The 14,797-nt window shown below is 33.0% G+C and overlaps 1 protein-coding gene across 1 annotated transcript; it reads right to left on the bottom strand.

The window, feature by feature from the left end:
- Positions 1 to 11,975: 11,975 nt before the first annotated feature.
- Positions 11,976 to 14,422, bottom strand: LOC130946895 (protein SMALL AUXIN UP-REGULATED RNA 51-like). The gene is made up of 2 exons (XM_057875787.1): positions 14,352 to 14,422; positions 11,976 to 12,350 (listed from the first exon to the last, which is right to left on the bottom strand). The coding sequence occupies exon 2, from the start codon at positions 12,292 to 12,294 to the stop codon at positions 11,977 to 11,979; it is 318 nt and encodes a 105-aa protein (XP_057731770.1). The 5' UTR covers positions 12,295 to 12,350; positions 14,352 to 14,422; the 3' UTR covers position 11,976.
- Positions 14,423 to 14,797: the final 375 nt, after the last annotated feature.

Below are 14,797 nucleotides of genomic sequence, written 5' to 3' on the forward strand. Positions count from 1 at the left end.
GCATACCATGAACATAAAACCTTCATAAATTTGGTTAAATCATGAATGTTTATGATGCATTTGGATAAGCATTAAACATAAAAATAAATATGCCACTTGGAAGATGGAACACGACACAGTGGTTCAACCAAATTGGACTCCATTAAAGAACTTCTGTGGAGTGATAATATGAAGAAAAACTTAATATGTAAAATATTGAGAAAAACAGGTTGAAAATGTGTAATATGCTCAAAAGAAAGTGAGATTTTCCACAATTAAGGAGCCTAAGTAACTAATAAAGGAATAAATGCAATTAACGTGCAAACAACTTAGACTAAAGCAATTTAGAGTGAATTGAGGCTGAAAAACTTAGTTATTGTAATTGTGTATTGAATTTGCAAGGGTTAATCAAAATTAGCACAAAGAAAATAATCAAGGCAATAATAAAGAAGCCACTTATTCATGTCAAAGAGTATAAAATAATCACATAAACATGGCCCTTTGTTCAAGAAGCAATAATTTTAATAAAAACCAATTTTAATTGCTCAAAAACTTCAAAGAACGAGTGATGACGCATGTGATCATTTATGTTCAAAACCAACATGAATAAACCATTTCATTCAAATCACTCAATAAAATATGGTATGCACTTCTTAAAAATATACCAAACAATTGATAACATCTAAATTTTTAACCAAATTGGTATTTTGATAAAAAAGCACAAACAAGTGCATAACAAAATTCAAATTCAAACATCATTAGAAATCACATAAAACTGCACAATTGTAAATTATAATGCCTCATGAGAATAGAATTTATGTCAAATGCTGGCCATACATAAGAATTAAACATACAGATTTCATTTAGGCATTTCATCGAACATATGGTGTGCATCATATGTAAACAGAGCATTTAATTCAATGGAAGCAGCAATCAACCCATAAAATTCAGCCAACAAACACGTTCAATCTAGCAACAGATATTAACTAGTCCGAAGCCTAATCTATATACAGAAACCAAAATTAAAAGCAATGAAATAAATAAAATAGAAAGAACCCGGTACAAGAAAAGGGATAGAACCTGCGTTGATGAAAGAGAGAAAGAAGAACGGGGGCAGTGATGGTGTCACAGCGGCACAGAACTTAGCCGCTGCTAGGTTGCACCTGGATGTTGCTCGCCGGAGCTGGCAGGCGCGAATGGTGGCGTGGGGGCAGCAAACACGGCAGGGAGAAATGGGGAAAGAGGAAAGAAAGAGAAGAGAGAAAGGGTGGGTGACGGTGGTTGGTTGGCTGGGAGGTGATGCTTAGGGTGATTTGGGATGAGAAAACGAAGAAGAGACATAAGGGTTGGTTAGAGAAGAAGTGATGGAGAGAAAGGAGGTAATGGCGGATTCAGAGAGAGGTTTGTTGTTTTGATTCTATAATGAGGGTAATCCTAATTTAATTCAAATTTCAAATTAAAAAGAATTTAAAATTAAATAACTACCTATAATTTAATTTTAATTACAATTAAACCCTATTGTACGCATTGTACAATAAGTCTATTGTCTCCTCATACTTTTCCATTTACTTATTGCCTTTTACAACTTTTATTCTTTTTTCATTTAACTTGATTGGCTTCATAACATCTCATACTCGAATATTCGAATCCAAATTAAATAAAATATATCCAACAGATTAACACATTTCAATAATTAATTCAACCAAATTCTCATTAAGGTCAATGAAAAAAACCCTTTCACTAAGTTGGTCTTTATATCTCTTATAGAATATTGAAGAAAAACCAGGCTGAACTTACATGCAACAAAAAATACACATTCAAAATAAATTTAAACTAAATCAGTTGTAATGAGATTATGATTGAAACAAATTTACAAAATTATATAAACATACTAGAGAAATATTAGAAATAAATTAAATTGACCTCATTAGGATCAACTTCAAAGTAAAAAATCTTATCATTTTAAAAATCAACAGGAAGAAATCGTCTCTTATCTATTTCTATGTGCAATAGATTGAACCAAAAACATATCAAGAAGAAGATTATCCACATGAACATGATAAAAATAAAAAGCTTTGATATGTTTAGAAAAATAAAAGACTTACTCTATTTAGAGTCTATTGTGTATATGCCAATAGGCTGAAAAATGTGTTGAGTATTGAGGAAAGATATTTATAGACCTTTGAAATTAATGAACTACATAAACTTCATAAGAAAGCCTCCTAAATTTTATGGTTAATATTAAGGTGAATTCTACTCTACCTTTCCTATAATAGCATGTACATTATCCTTTATGACATATCATTCTTTAATTAGTTGCTATGTTAACTATGATTAAACTATTTGATAATTAAATTAAAACAAAAAATGAGTAATTGTATAATTTACTAAAATATTAAAAACTGAATCTTTGCTTCTTCTTCAAATCATGCTCCCAAAGAATGAACCCTAATTCTCTGTATCTCCTCCCCCGTTCCATCACCGTCATCGCGCCACCCGAGCATAACCGCCTCATTGGGTGTTCCGTTCTCTCCGTCTGTTGTGCCGTCGCCGACCTCCAAAGCATCGCCGCAGCTGTCGTCACAAGCAGCGCCACCGTCCTCAGGTATCCTTCCCTCTCACTCGGTATCTGTTTTTGCTTTCTTTCAGCCATTGACGACGTCGTTCAAGCACCGTTGCTGTAGTAGTTGTTGTTATCACCGCTCTCCTGCAACCTCGTTGTTTCTGATTTTAGGCTTTTGTTATGTTTTTTCCTTTTGTGGCAGTTCATATCAAAAATGTTATAATAGAAATCACTTGTTATAATCAAGCTGAGACTTTTTTTTGTTGGCAATTGGTAGACCCTATGTAATATGAGGAGAGAAGCCTTAAATCTATTTCATTTCAGAATTCAGTGTTTTTGGGCTTGAAGTTTGTGTATCATTTTCATGTTTATCTGCAGGTATGGTGATAATGAACTTTGGGTGATTAAAATCAGAGATAGTGCTTTTTTATGGCACCAGGTTCACTGCATGGTTGCTGTTCTATTCATGATTGGCAAAGGCCTGGAATCTCTAAATGTGGGTGCCTAAAACTCTCAACTAAATCACTTTAAAATTTTGTTTTGCTGTTGCCTTGTTTGTCCTTTAAGATTATCCGGTAAAGTCATTCCTGTCTGATGACTGATGGCCGCATGTGTATTATATGATATTTTCCAATTTTACTTGCCGAAGCCAATTTTAGATCCTAGGAATGTTCATCCTTTTTAGTACTTTGAGCTAAACACTTCACTGCTTAAATTTTATAGGTAATTGATATGCTACTGGACACTACTAGTATCCCAAGGAAACCTCAGTACACCTTTGGAGGTTCCATTGGTTCTTGAGTCGTGTGAATTTGAAGATATTAAGTTTATATGCTCATGAGATAGTTCTGATTTTTCCTAGATTACAGAACATGTTGACTTGCTCTTTCACTGGATTCTTCCTAGAAGTCCAGTACTAGTTAGCATATTGGAGATGCATCATCTTTCCAATTTTTTTTCTTCACTTGCCTAGTTGTGTGCATTTTATTTAGAGAAATTCGATACTATTACTTCATTAATTTATCTCGTATATAGATTCTGGAGAAGCACTGCATGTATATCTGACGAATGAATGCCAAACTTACCATCTTGAACCTGTTATCTTTCATGAGGCACTTCGTAATTGTGTGCCTTTATCAAAAGGTACAGCAAAATGCATTCCCGAATTAGTGTTGTATTCCTTGTCTTTACAGTGGTCTAATGTTGATAACTGATCCTTTTCCAGATCAACCTACTCGAGGAATCAAAAAGAAACCTTCACATGTCCCTATTATGTTGCGACCAACTGAGCGTGAGTTTCGGTCACCTTCTATACTTTAAAGTTTGTATAGAAATTTACTCAAATGCATGTGTCTGGAATGTTTATGAATTTTGTTCTTGTAAGCTTCACACCAGATGTTGTTTACTGACTTATTCTTACTGAACTGAATGCAGCATCATATGAAGAGCGCCGCTCCAAATTCAACTCAAAACATGAAGATCATATTCATACTGCTCATCTCAACATTGTAGGCCTTCCTATATAGGTTGTATTATCAAATGATCACTTTTTTCCTAATTGAAAGTTCTGATGTAGATTGTAATCTTTTTATCTGGGCTATTCAAGCCCCTCTGAGATTTTATTGTGAGCAAAAAAGCCAAAGACAATTAATTATCAATTGTTGATGTAAAATTACTCACCCTAACCTGCTATTTAGTTGGATACTAGCACTTTGTTGTATTTAATCTTTCATTCTTGTGAGTAAATGAAATGACTCAAATGAGATTAAGTTAAATGAGTAATGACCAAAACTGAATGCAGGTGAACAGCAGTTTGCTTGGTTTTGACACTTTCAGCTTTAAATTCTTTTTTTTTTACCAAAGATAGGGATACTCGAATCCGCAACCTCTTAGATGAGTATGGAAAAACTAATTATATATTTTATGCTGGATCTAATTATATTTTAGATACACTCTTTTAAAAGATAGCTACTTCCACAAAGAGATGATGTTGTAAACCATTAGATGGTTTAGTCAAATATCTTAAATCATTTAATAGTTTGTAATATTATTTTCATATAAAAATGACTTTATTGAAATAATCACTATTTTAAAATTACCTTTTGATAAGTAATTTATAAATATTCATATTCAAACACCTGATGAGCTTAGGGTTAGTGTTTAGATCTTGATAGGATACATAATGCTGAATTTACTTGAAACTTCTATGGGAAAAGAAACTGCAAATTTTGCTTGATTTTCGTTACGAACAAACATAATTTAATCCATGTAGAAATAAACTTGCTAGTTGCTATGACCACTTTTGTTGGGAGGGGAGGTGGCGGGAAGAAAGAAAAAGTACAAAAACTACTTCTAAAATGCTTTTCCTGTCCATGTGGGAAAAAGGTTGAATCCCCTAAACAACTTAAATCCCTTCCATACCTTTTCCTCGATGATGGTGGGATAAGATAATCATAAGCTAGAGAATGCACCCTGGATTTCAAGAGCGTGCCTGGGCGACTTTGGATATGTGACATATAATCCCGTTGACCGTGGTTTACTGAGGTTTCTGTGGCGTCAAGGCTAGAGTATGAGAAGCAGCATTTCCTGATCCGGAAGATCCTACCTTGTCTGTGGCATTTTGAGTAGGATCGCGAAGGGGAGTGGATTGCTTAGGTCTTCACCTTCGACTGTTGTGGGAAGCCATGAGTTAACTTGATGAGGATGCTACATGAGTTGCTCAGATATGGTGGACTACTATGGTTCAGAAGAGACTAACTTGATGAGGATGCTACATGAGTTAGTTAATTACGGCTGCCATTAAATGAATCGTTCGTTGTTGAAGTAGACAGTAAGAAAAGTTAATCCGGAAAGAATACACATCTCCGAAGCCTTAACTAATTATCCATCATTGCCTTACACTAATCTGGTATCTCGTTCTTATTATTTCATTTATGCCTTTAAACAAACAACCATATTTTCTAATCGCCTGACTAAGATTTATAAGATAGTCATTGCTTGCTCAATCCGACAATCTCCGTGGGATCAACCCTCACTCACCTGAGGTATTACTTGGATGACCCGGTGCACTTGCCAGTTAAGTTGTGTAGAGTTCAATTTCGCGCACTAGTATTTATAGTCATTGCTTTTAATTTTTATTAAAATATATCTAATAAATTAATTAAAATAATTAGATTTCACATAATTATAAAAGTATAATATAATTAAAAAATACATACAAACAATATTTTTAAAAAAATGGAATCATAATTAATAAAAATATTCTATGCTTTATTTTTTCATTCAAAAAGTAGGTATTTAATAAATTTATGTCATTAAGAGATTAAAAAATGAGATATTCTAAATTATATAAATAATTTATACTATATTGCTATATTAGTAAAAGAATTAGATAATAATTAAAATTTAAGAAACTATTACTTTTTTATAATTTTTTAATCGAATACAAAAATTTAAGACATTACTTTATTGAATGAGAAAAATAAACGTGAAAAAATTTTAATTATGATTCTATTTTTTAAAATATAGATTTTTGAGAAGGCATCCAACTTGAACCTTGAAGTTTTTAGAAATGGCCTTTCAAGCAAGATGGACAAAGGTCTACCGGAGTCACTAGGGGGCATCTCTAAAATGTAGAAGTCTATAGGAAATGTCAGCCCCTTGATGCTCACCAAAACGTCCTCCGCGATGCTAACCACTGAGATTATACTTTTATCTGCCAAAACAAAACATGCTGCCGACCTTTTCAAGGGTGGAAGCCTTAAGGCATCATATACAGATAATGGCATAATACTAACACATGCACCTAAATCACACATGTAGTTAATAAATTCTACACCCCCTATAGTGCAAGTAACCATGCATGGACTAGGATCGCTACATTTTTCCGGTATAGCACCCATTAAAGCATAAATAGAGCTACCTAAAGGAATAGTTTCTAAGTCATTTATCTTATCTTTATCCATGTATAAATCTTTTAGAAACTTAGCATATTTAGGTACTTGTTGAATGGCGTCAAAAAGGGGAATAGTTACCTCAACCTTTTTGAAAATTTCTACCATTTTGGGGTCTAGCTCCATTTGCTTCTTTGTCCACCTAGCAAGGTGTGGAAAAGGAATGTGAATGACTTCTCTCACAGCATCATCTTTCTTAGGTACTCAATTCCTTGGTTGAGCTACTTCTTTTGCAACTGTACCTTGTACCACATCCTCTTCTTCTACATCTTCTACCTCAACAATGTCTTCAACTTGAATATCTTCTTTTGAGCTTGGCTTCTCGGGATTCCTCTCTTGCAGTGTAGTGCCAGACCTCAAAGTGATGGCATTGATTCCACCTTTGGGGTTGGGTAAAGGTTGAGAAGGAAGTGCACTTGAGCTTGAAGACTGATTGTTGGGGGTAGAAGGTGGTTCCAACCGGGAGATGAGAGCCTGTAAAGTGGAGTTAAGACCATTTATGATAGAGTTAAGTGTATCTAAATATCTTTTTGTCCTTGCGCAATAGAGCAAAGCATCTCATCATTAGAAGAGGAAGAGGGGTAGGTAATTTGAGGGGCTTGCTGTTGGTTGAATTGAGGTGCTTGGGCTTACCTTTGGTGAGACGCTCTGTATGGAGGATTCTGCTGATTTCGGTTCTGCTGATAGTTGTTGTTGTTATTCCATCTTTGACTTCTACCGTTGTCCCTGCCTCCTTGGTTGTAATTATCCCTCCATCCTTGGTTGGAATTGTTTCTCCAACTTTGATTGTAGTTGTCCTGCCAACCTTGATTGTAGTTGCCTCCTTGGCTAAAATTACTGCCTTGCTAATAGTATCCTTGGTTTGGACAGTCATAGAAATTATGAGTAACCGCCAACGTATTATCTTCTTGTTGGAGTTGAGGACATTTGTCAGTATAGTGAGAATAGCAAGCGCATATTCCACACACTCTCTGAGGGATTAACTGTTGACAATGTTACTGTGGAAGAGGCAGAGGTTGTTGTTGATTAAGCTAGAGCTGCTTCAATATACTGGTCATCTCTCCCAGAGTCTTGGCAAGTGCAACTATCTCACTGCTAGAGGAAACTTCCGCAATAGTCTTGGGATGATTGTTCCTCTGCCTTGCATTTCGGGTAGACTCAGCCGGATCGGTGATCAGTTGCCACGCTTCTGTCGCTGTCTTGTACTTCTTCAGAGAGCCATTACTCGCAGCATCTAATGTAGTCTTATCTTGAGGCTTCATGCCTTGTGTGAAATAGCTAATCAACACCAACTGGTCAATCTTGTGGTGGGGACATGAGCCTAGGAGATTCCTGAAGCATTTCCAATACTCGTAGAGAGTCTCTAATTCGCCTTGGATAATACAGGAAATTTCTAATAAAATAACGTTGTAAATACAGTTCTTAACTGACTAAATTTCGCTTATCAATTTAAAAGGGGTTTGTCACAATTTAGAATAATTAACTGGGAGTAGAATTCCCATGTCGTTTTTCAACGAGTTGAAACAAGGTGCGAATTATTAATTAGGAATTTCTCTGAAAAATTTTGATGTTGGAATTGGAAAAATAAATAACTAAAAAATTTAAGCAAGAAATAATAACTGGAGGTGTTATGTATTTGAAATTGAAAAGCCTTGACTAGGAGAAAATTAATAGGAATTTCTATCCTTATTGGTTTTCCTAAGTATAATAGAGAAATGGTTGTTGCTTCCATTTGGTTATCCTTTAATTAATAAAGGAAAGTCAAATAGGTAACCAACTTCGATTCACAAGTCCTAATCGCTTCTCAAAGAAGGGTTAGAGTTAGTGATAATCCAATTGGCAGCAATTTTCAATTACCTATTAATACTTGAGTATTCCAACTCAAGGGTTCCCTATTAATCAACTCCATAATCAAGTTGGGAGCTCTACTCCATTAATATGAATGTCATTTCTACAAACATATGAAGGTAGTAGAGAAGGGACATGGTAATTAAAATTGAAATTAATAAAACTAAAATTGGAGATAACAAGTAATTGAAAGGAATTCAACAAGTAATGGAATTAAAATTGAAATTGGTTCATTATATTAATAAATGTAGAAGTAAGAAAATCATAACATGAATCCAAGAAACTGAATGTAAAAAACAAAAGAGTAGAGTAATGAAAAGATAAACTATAGTGATGAGACTTCAACCGGAGATAGCAGCAACTCTTCTCAAATTCCAATCCGAAAGCGAAATTTAGAAAAACTATGAACCCTAGGAGAGTGGTGTTTTTCTCTAGAATTCCCTAAAATAAAACTAAAACTATGAGAGTATGAAAGTGTCTTAAGTCTAAGCTACACCCCTGCATCTATTCTGGACTTTCGGGCCTGAAACTGGGTCAAAAATAGGTCCAGAAATCGCCCTCGGTTAATTCTGATATGCAGCACGTGACGGCCTTCCATGCGTACGCGTCGTCCACGCGTACGCGTCGATGTGCAATCTTCCAGTTACGCGTACGCGTAAACGTGGAAGCATCGCTGCTCTGTCTCCTAACCACGCGTACGCGTGTTTTACGCGTGTGTGTCGCTGCTCGCCCATGAAATCTTTAATTCCTTGTATTCCTTCCTTTTTTGCATGCTTCTTTTCCATCTTCTAAGCCATTCCTGCCCTGTAATCTCTAAAAACACTTAACACACATATCACAGCATCGAATGAAAATAAGAGAGGATTAAAAATAACGAATTAAAGGCCAAATAAGCATGTTTTCAATCATAGCATCAATTTGGGAAGGAAAATGTAAAACCATGCATTTCATATGAATAAGTGTACAAAAAATTGATAAAAATCACTCTATTTAACACAAGATAAACCATAAAATAATGGTTTATCAACGGTACACATTTTGAATATATTGACCCGAATTTTATAAATCACAAGATACTATACATTCAGTCACAGTTTAAAAAAATAAAGAAAATAGATATTAAGTGTTCGAGATATGATGTTCAACTTTATTTTAAAGAATAAAAAATCAAAATCATCAGATAACAAAGTACTTAGTCCATTTAATTTTAATTAACTAACTTAGTAAATTTAATTTCATTTACAAAATTATATATTATGTTTTACGCCTAATTACAAAACGATACACATAATTGACTTGTTACAAATTAAAAAATAAAAATCCTAAATCTTAAAGCCTCAGTTCTAAAGTTTAAACCCTCGATCCTACAAAGTATACATAATTCAATCATTAAAAACCTTACATAATAAACACTAAAATCATAAATTCTAAACTATACAGAATGAAAAGATAAAATTTTAAAATTTTAAGGGACGAGTTAAATGTTATCTCATAGTTATAAATAATTTAGACCTTATACTATTTGAATAGATGACACTTAGAATTCGTTTTAATAACTATACAATATTTTTATTTTATTTTTTTAAATTCAAATCATTGTCAAATAGTGAAAAAAAGGAAGAATTTTAAAATTAAAAAATACTCACTAATTTAAAATAGTAAAAGAAAAAGGAAAAAAATTCAAATCATTTAATCTACAAGAAAGAGAGAGTGAAACGACTGCGATAAAAAAAGAGAAACGTAAAAAATGAAAGGCTAGAATTAAAATTATGATGGATAAACGAAGTAAAATATTTTTTGTTTTAGTAAATTTAAAGTGCAGCCTATAATTTCTATTGTTTGCACCATTATTGTCTGCCTAAAAAAACTCTTCCAAAAAATAACTGAACTTTTCATAAGGATTATATAAATTCTAATTAAAAAGAATATTATATTTGTGTGTAAATTGCGTTCAAACATTTTTTTTTTGTCAACATATTCATCACAATATGGATTAATAACTTTTTTTAAATACTACCTTTTTCTTTCTAAATCCAAAATCTAGCTGTGTTGAAATTCAATACCAAAGCCATTCAATTATAACTTTATTAAGTTTTTCTCATATGACCAAACTAGTTTTCATCTAACAAAATTGGAGATCGTTTATAACCTAAAGTCCTCATTTGGAACCAATAAATACCTTATCCAACAAAAATTTCTCAGCCCATTAGCTTAATTGTTATTAGCAACAACTTATACACTAACATTAACGATCACAGCAAATCAACTTATACAGTTATACTCCACCTACTGTTGCAGTAAAAGTTGTCTGCGCGTGAACCTCACTCAACAACACGCCTCACACTCCCTACTGCCATCTAATTTTAGTACGTGCTGAAAAACTTCACTTTCAACACTGTAGTATTGACCTTAAACTTTTGCCTTTTTGTTTTGGAATAAATTCCAAAATTTACGCTGGTCCACTGGTACACCCCCGGAGCATTACTTCCCCGCTTCGGCTGAGGCGTTCGTGCACGGGTCGGGTGGTCTGGGTCTATCCGAATTTGACCCATTCAACAACATAAACCATCTTTGATTTTGACCGGATCGGACTGTCAGTCACGTCCGGAATATATACCAATGATGAGATCCTCATCCTCTTATAACGATTCTCTCAATTTTTTGGTAAAGTCCAAAAAGAAAAAATCAGACTCAACTCTCAAGTACCAAATGAATTCATTTAAGGGGTGAAAGAATCAAATTATGTTCCAATTTTAATATAGAATCATATCCAATGGGCTTTATTTTTTGGGTCTTTTGGGCTAACAGTGTACTTCATTATAAGAATTTTTGCGATGATATCCAATCGACAATTTTGGAGACTATTTATGGATTACATGTCAAAATTAATTGTAATTTTTTATATTTCACTGAAATGATTGTCTTTTTTAATCTAATAATACATGATTAGTCAAACACTTTGTCTATAATGCACACACATTAAATCCATACCAAGACCAAATTTAATTAAATATCCAGTCTGTATTGTCAACTACTGACTCACATAAATTTAATTTTATTATCATTATTATCATCATTTTTTTTTTGCTTATTGCCATATACTCATATTGTATCAGACGGAAAAATATCTTGCACGAGCTTTGAAAAAGTATTGACAAAGATTACGTTTAATTTAATTTCTAATATAATATTTGACATTGTCCCGCTTAGTTTCCTATCTAAATGAGTAACCATTATTACATATGAATAATTGAATATTATTTGAAATAAGCATGGTCGGTAGTGACCAAACATTCCGGTGCAAGTGATTTTCCGAAGGGTGATGAATCTGAGTGGCATAAACTGAATTAAAGTGTGGTTCAATGCTCATCATCATACTATACCTTAAGATTGTATAATCCATAGTTCAATCAAAACATAGACAAGGAAATGAACAAGACATGAAATTAGTTCCTGCCACTGGCACTCAACTCTGCAGGAAAAAATGCTCTGCTTTTTCTAGCTAGCTACAAGATTTACAATATATAAATATATATAACATGTGATGAATGGATATTAAACAACGGAGAAAATCAAGAGAGAGAAGCAATGAAGCAGCTTCATGTTTGAATTAGCAGGTGATGGTTTGATGGTTCATCTGAGCATGGAAGTAAGAGACTCAAAAACATGTTGTTGACAAGGAATGGTGAGACCCATTTGATGATCAAATCCAAACTCTTCTTCTGCCTGATGAAGGAGGATCTGAAACTGTGGTGTGCTGAGGAAGGAGATGGGAAGAATGTACCTGCTTCTCTTCTCTCCAACTCCACCAACATAAACAACAAAGTGACCCTTTGGAACGTCTTCACCTTGCTGCTGTTGTTTCCTTCCTAAACTGGAGCATCTCTTCACCATTTGCTTGATCATTGTTGTTTGAGAAGCAAGCCTGCCACTTGATTTTCTCATAGCCATTGTGGATTGATGTCAAGTTTGTTGTGAACTGTGAAAAATCAAAGGGAACGTGGTGCCTATTTATGATGCTCAGTTTAGTAACTTAGTATTAGAGAATAGAGATAGAAAATGGTAATGTGGGGACAAAAGACAAGGGCCCTAGGGCCCTTTTTGGGGGCCATGCGTTGTTGTTGAAGGACATTAAGGCCCTCACTTTTTGGGTTTCTTCTCCATTGCCGCCTTTTCATGGTACATGGTTTGGCCCGTTTTAAGTTTTACTTTTTTTTTTTTAACAAAAACATTTATTTACAATTAGCCAATGAAAATTTTAAATATAATTTGTTTTAACCCAACAAGAAAAAATTAAGAGTAAAGTACTAAATTGGTCTTGAGTATAATTTTATTTTGGTCTTTAAGGTGTAAAATGTCATATTTGAATCTAAAAAAGTTTTATTTAGCTTCAATGTAATTCCACCGTGAGGTCAAAGTTAAATAATTAACAGATTGTCCTACATGATAGCAGTATAAGAACAAGATCAATAATATGAAAAACAAATACAAGCTCCAGAGCCATAAAATCAACCGTGGATGCATGAATATATTTATTTATCATTTTTCTTACAATTTAAATGAAATATTTTTTATAGAACTAAGGATAATGGTAAATAAATACATTGATGCATCCATGAGTATTTTGTACCGCTAGAGCTTGTACTTGTTCTCCAAATTATCGACTTTATTCTTGTGCTGCTATCATGTAGGATATTCCATTAATTATTTAACTTTGACCTCACGGTGGGACTACATTGAAGCTAAATGAAATTTTTTTTATTTCAAATATGACACTTTAAACTTTAAAGACCAAAACAGAATTACGACCAAACGTAGAGACCAATTTAGTATTATATTTTTGTGTTATAATATAGGAAACATTTCAAGTGCACCGGGGAGTACCGGTGCACCAGTTGTTTTAACCGTTGATCTGAATTAATATATATTATATATATTTTTTATAATTCAGATCAACGGTTAAAATAACTGGTGCACCGGTACTCCCGGTGCACTTGAAATGCTTCCTATAATATATAGATACTTGTTGACTTATTGTTAAACACTCTTTGCTAAATAAAGAGTATTTTACCTTTAGTTAATTAATCAAATAAAAACTTTTTATTTATTATATTTTGAGAAATGACTAACAATTTATTTTTATATTATTAGGTTTAAGATATAAAGTTTATAATTTAGTATAAAAATATATTTGCTAGTTAAATATTGATAAAAAATAATAAATTTTATTGGTCATATAATATTGTTATTATATTTTATATCAATAATTTATATTTAAAAAAGTAACCTATAAACCATGTTAATATATTTTTTTCTAAGATTATAAAAAAAATAAAAAGCTCAAAACATGTTAAATATGTTTGGAACACTATTCTTTATCATTTTTTTTTTTGGAATGCACAAGCATTGCCCATACTTGTGTTGTTGGATACTTTTGTGGTGTCCACTTGAAAAGCTAGTAACTAATTAAACATAAATTTATTATTATTAAATTAAATTATAGATACTAGTTATTTTTCCTCTAATTTTTTAGGACTTTAAAGACGTGAAAACTTAAATTATATGCGTGCGCATATATATATATATATAAATGTTAGCGAATTCATAGAATTTATTATTTTTTATTATTATTTTTAGTTATTAGTTCAATTTTTTTAATCTAATAATCTAATAATATACTTTTAATTTATATTTTTAAATATTAATAGCTGATTACTAACAAAAAAAAAAAAAACAAATTTTGCTGATCGTCTAATAAGTTTTGGTTATTTTATAAAGACAGGTCAATTATAAATGTTAGTTTCATGTTGGTTTCTTTTCCTTCTATTACATGCTATTTACTTTGATTCTCTGTTTTGTATGTATCTCAGAAGAGAAACGAAAAGAAAAAAAAATGGAATGCAGAAATTATCACAATGCATGTGGCATTCTAAGAGGAACTTAGGAAATATCCCTCCAACTTGCAGTGTTTCTTTTTTTTCCCTGAGTCGTACATTAAGATTACATACCTGCGGCATGCAAGTTCTCTATACATATACAACACAGCAAGTGATCCATGGCTACCTAACTTCGTGCCCTGCCATCTCCGTTCTTCTTCTCTGTCTCTCACTACTGTACGTGAAGGCACAGCATGTGATGTGAATGATCTCATACCACTCTTGTGTAATTCGCATTGATCTGTGTGCACCACTTACATCTTGGTCCCCTCCCTTTGTAGTTCCATTTTTGTTATCTTATATTTGTATATATATGTCCACATCATATCGTATTGTGGAGCCACGTTTACTTAACGCACTTTCAATAACCACTAATTAGATTGTTGCTACCACTCGTCTAGTCTAATCTTAATTAATGCTACCAAGTTTTGCAAAATAGTATAGTATTTATGGTGAGATAGATAGGAATTGCTAACTAGCAATACTCATGAAAAGGGCACCTTAGCTTGCATTTTTAT

This window comes from Arachis stenosperma, chromosome 8 (genome assembly GCF_014773155.1).
Source record: "Arachis stenosperma cultivar V10309 chromosome 8, arast.V10309.gnm1.PFL2, whole genome shotgun sequence".
NCBI lineage: Eukaryota > Viridiplantae > Streptophyta > Magnoliopsida > Fabales > Fabaceae > Arachis > Arachis stenosperma.

Excerpts from the sequence above, each read along its gene's own strand:
- LOC130946895 (XM_057875787.1), bottom strand. The coding sequence starts at position 12,294 with ATGGCTATGAGAAAATCAAGTGGCAGGCTTGCTTCTCAAACAACAATG.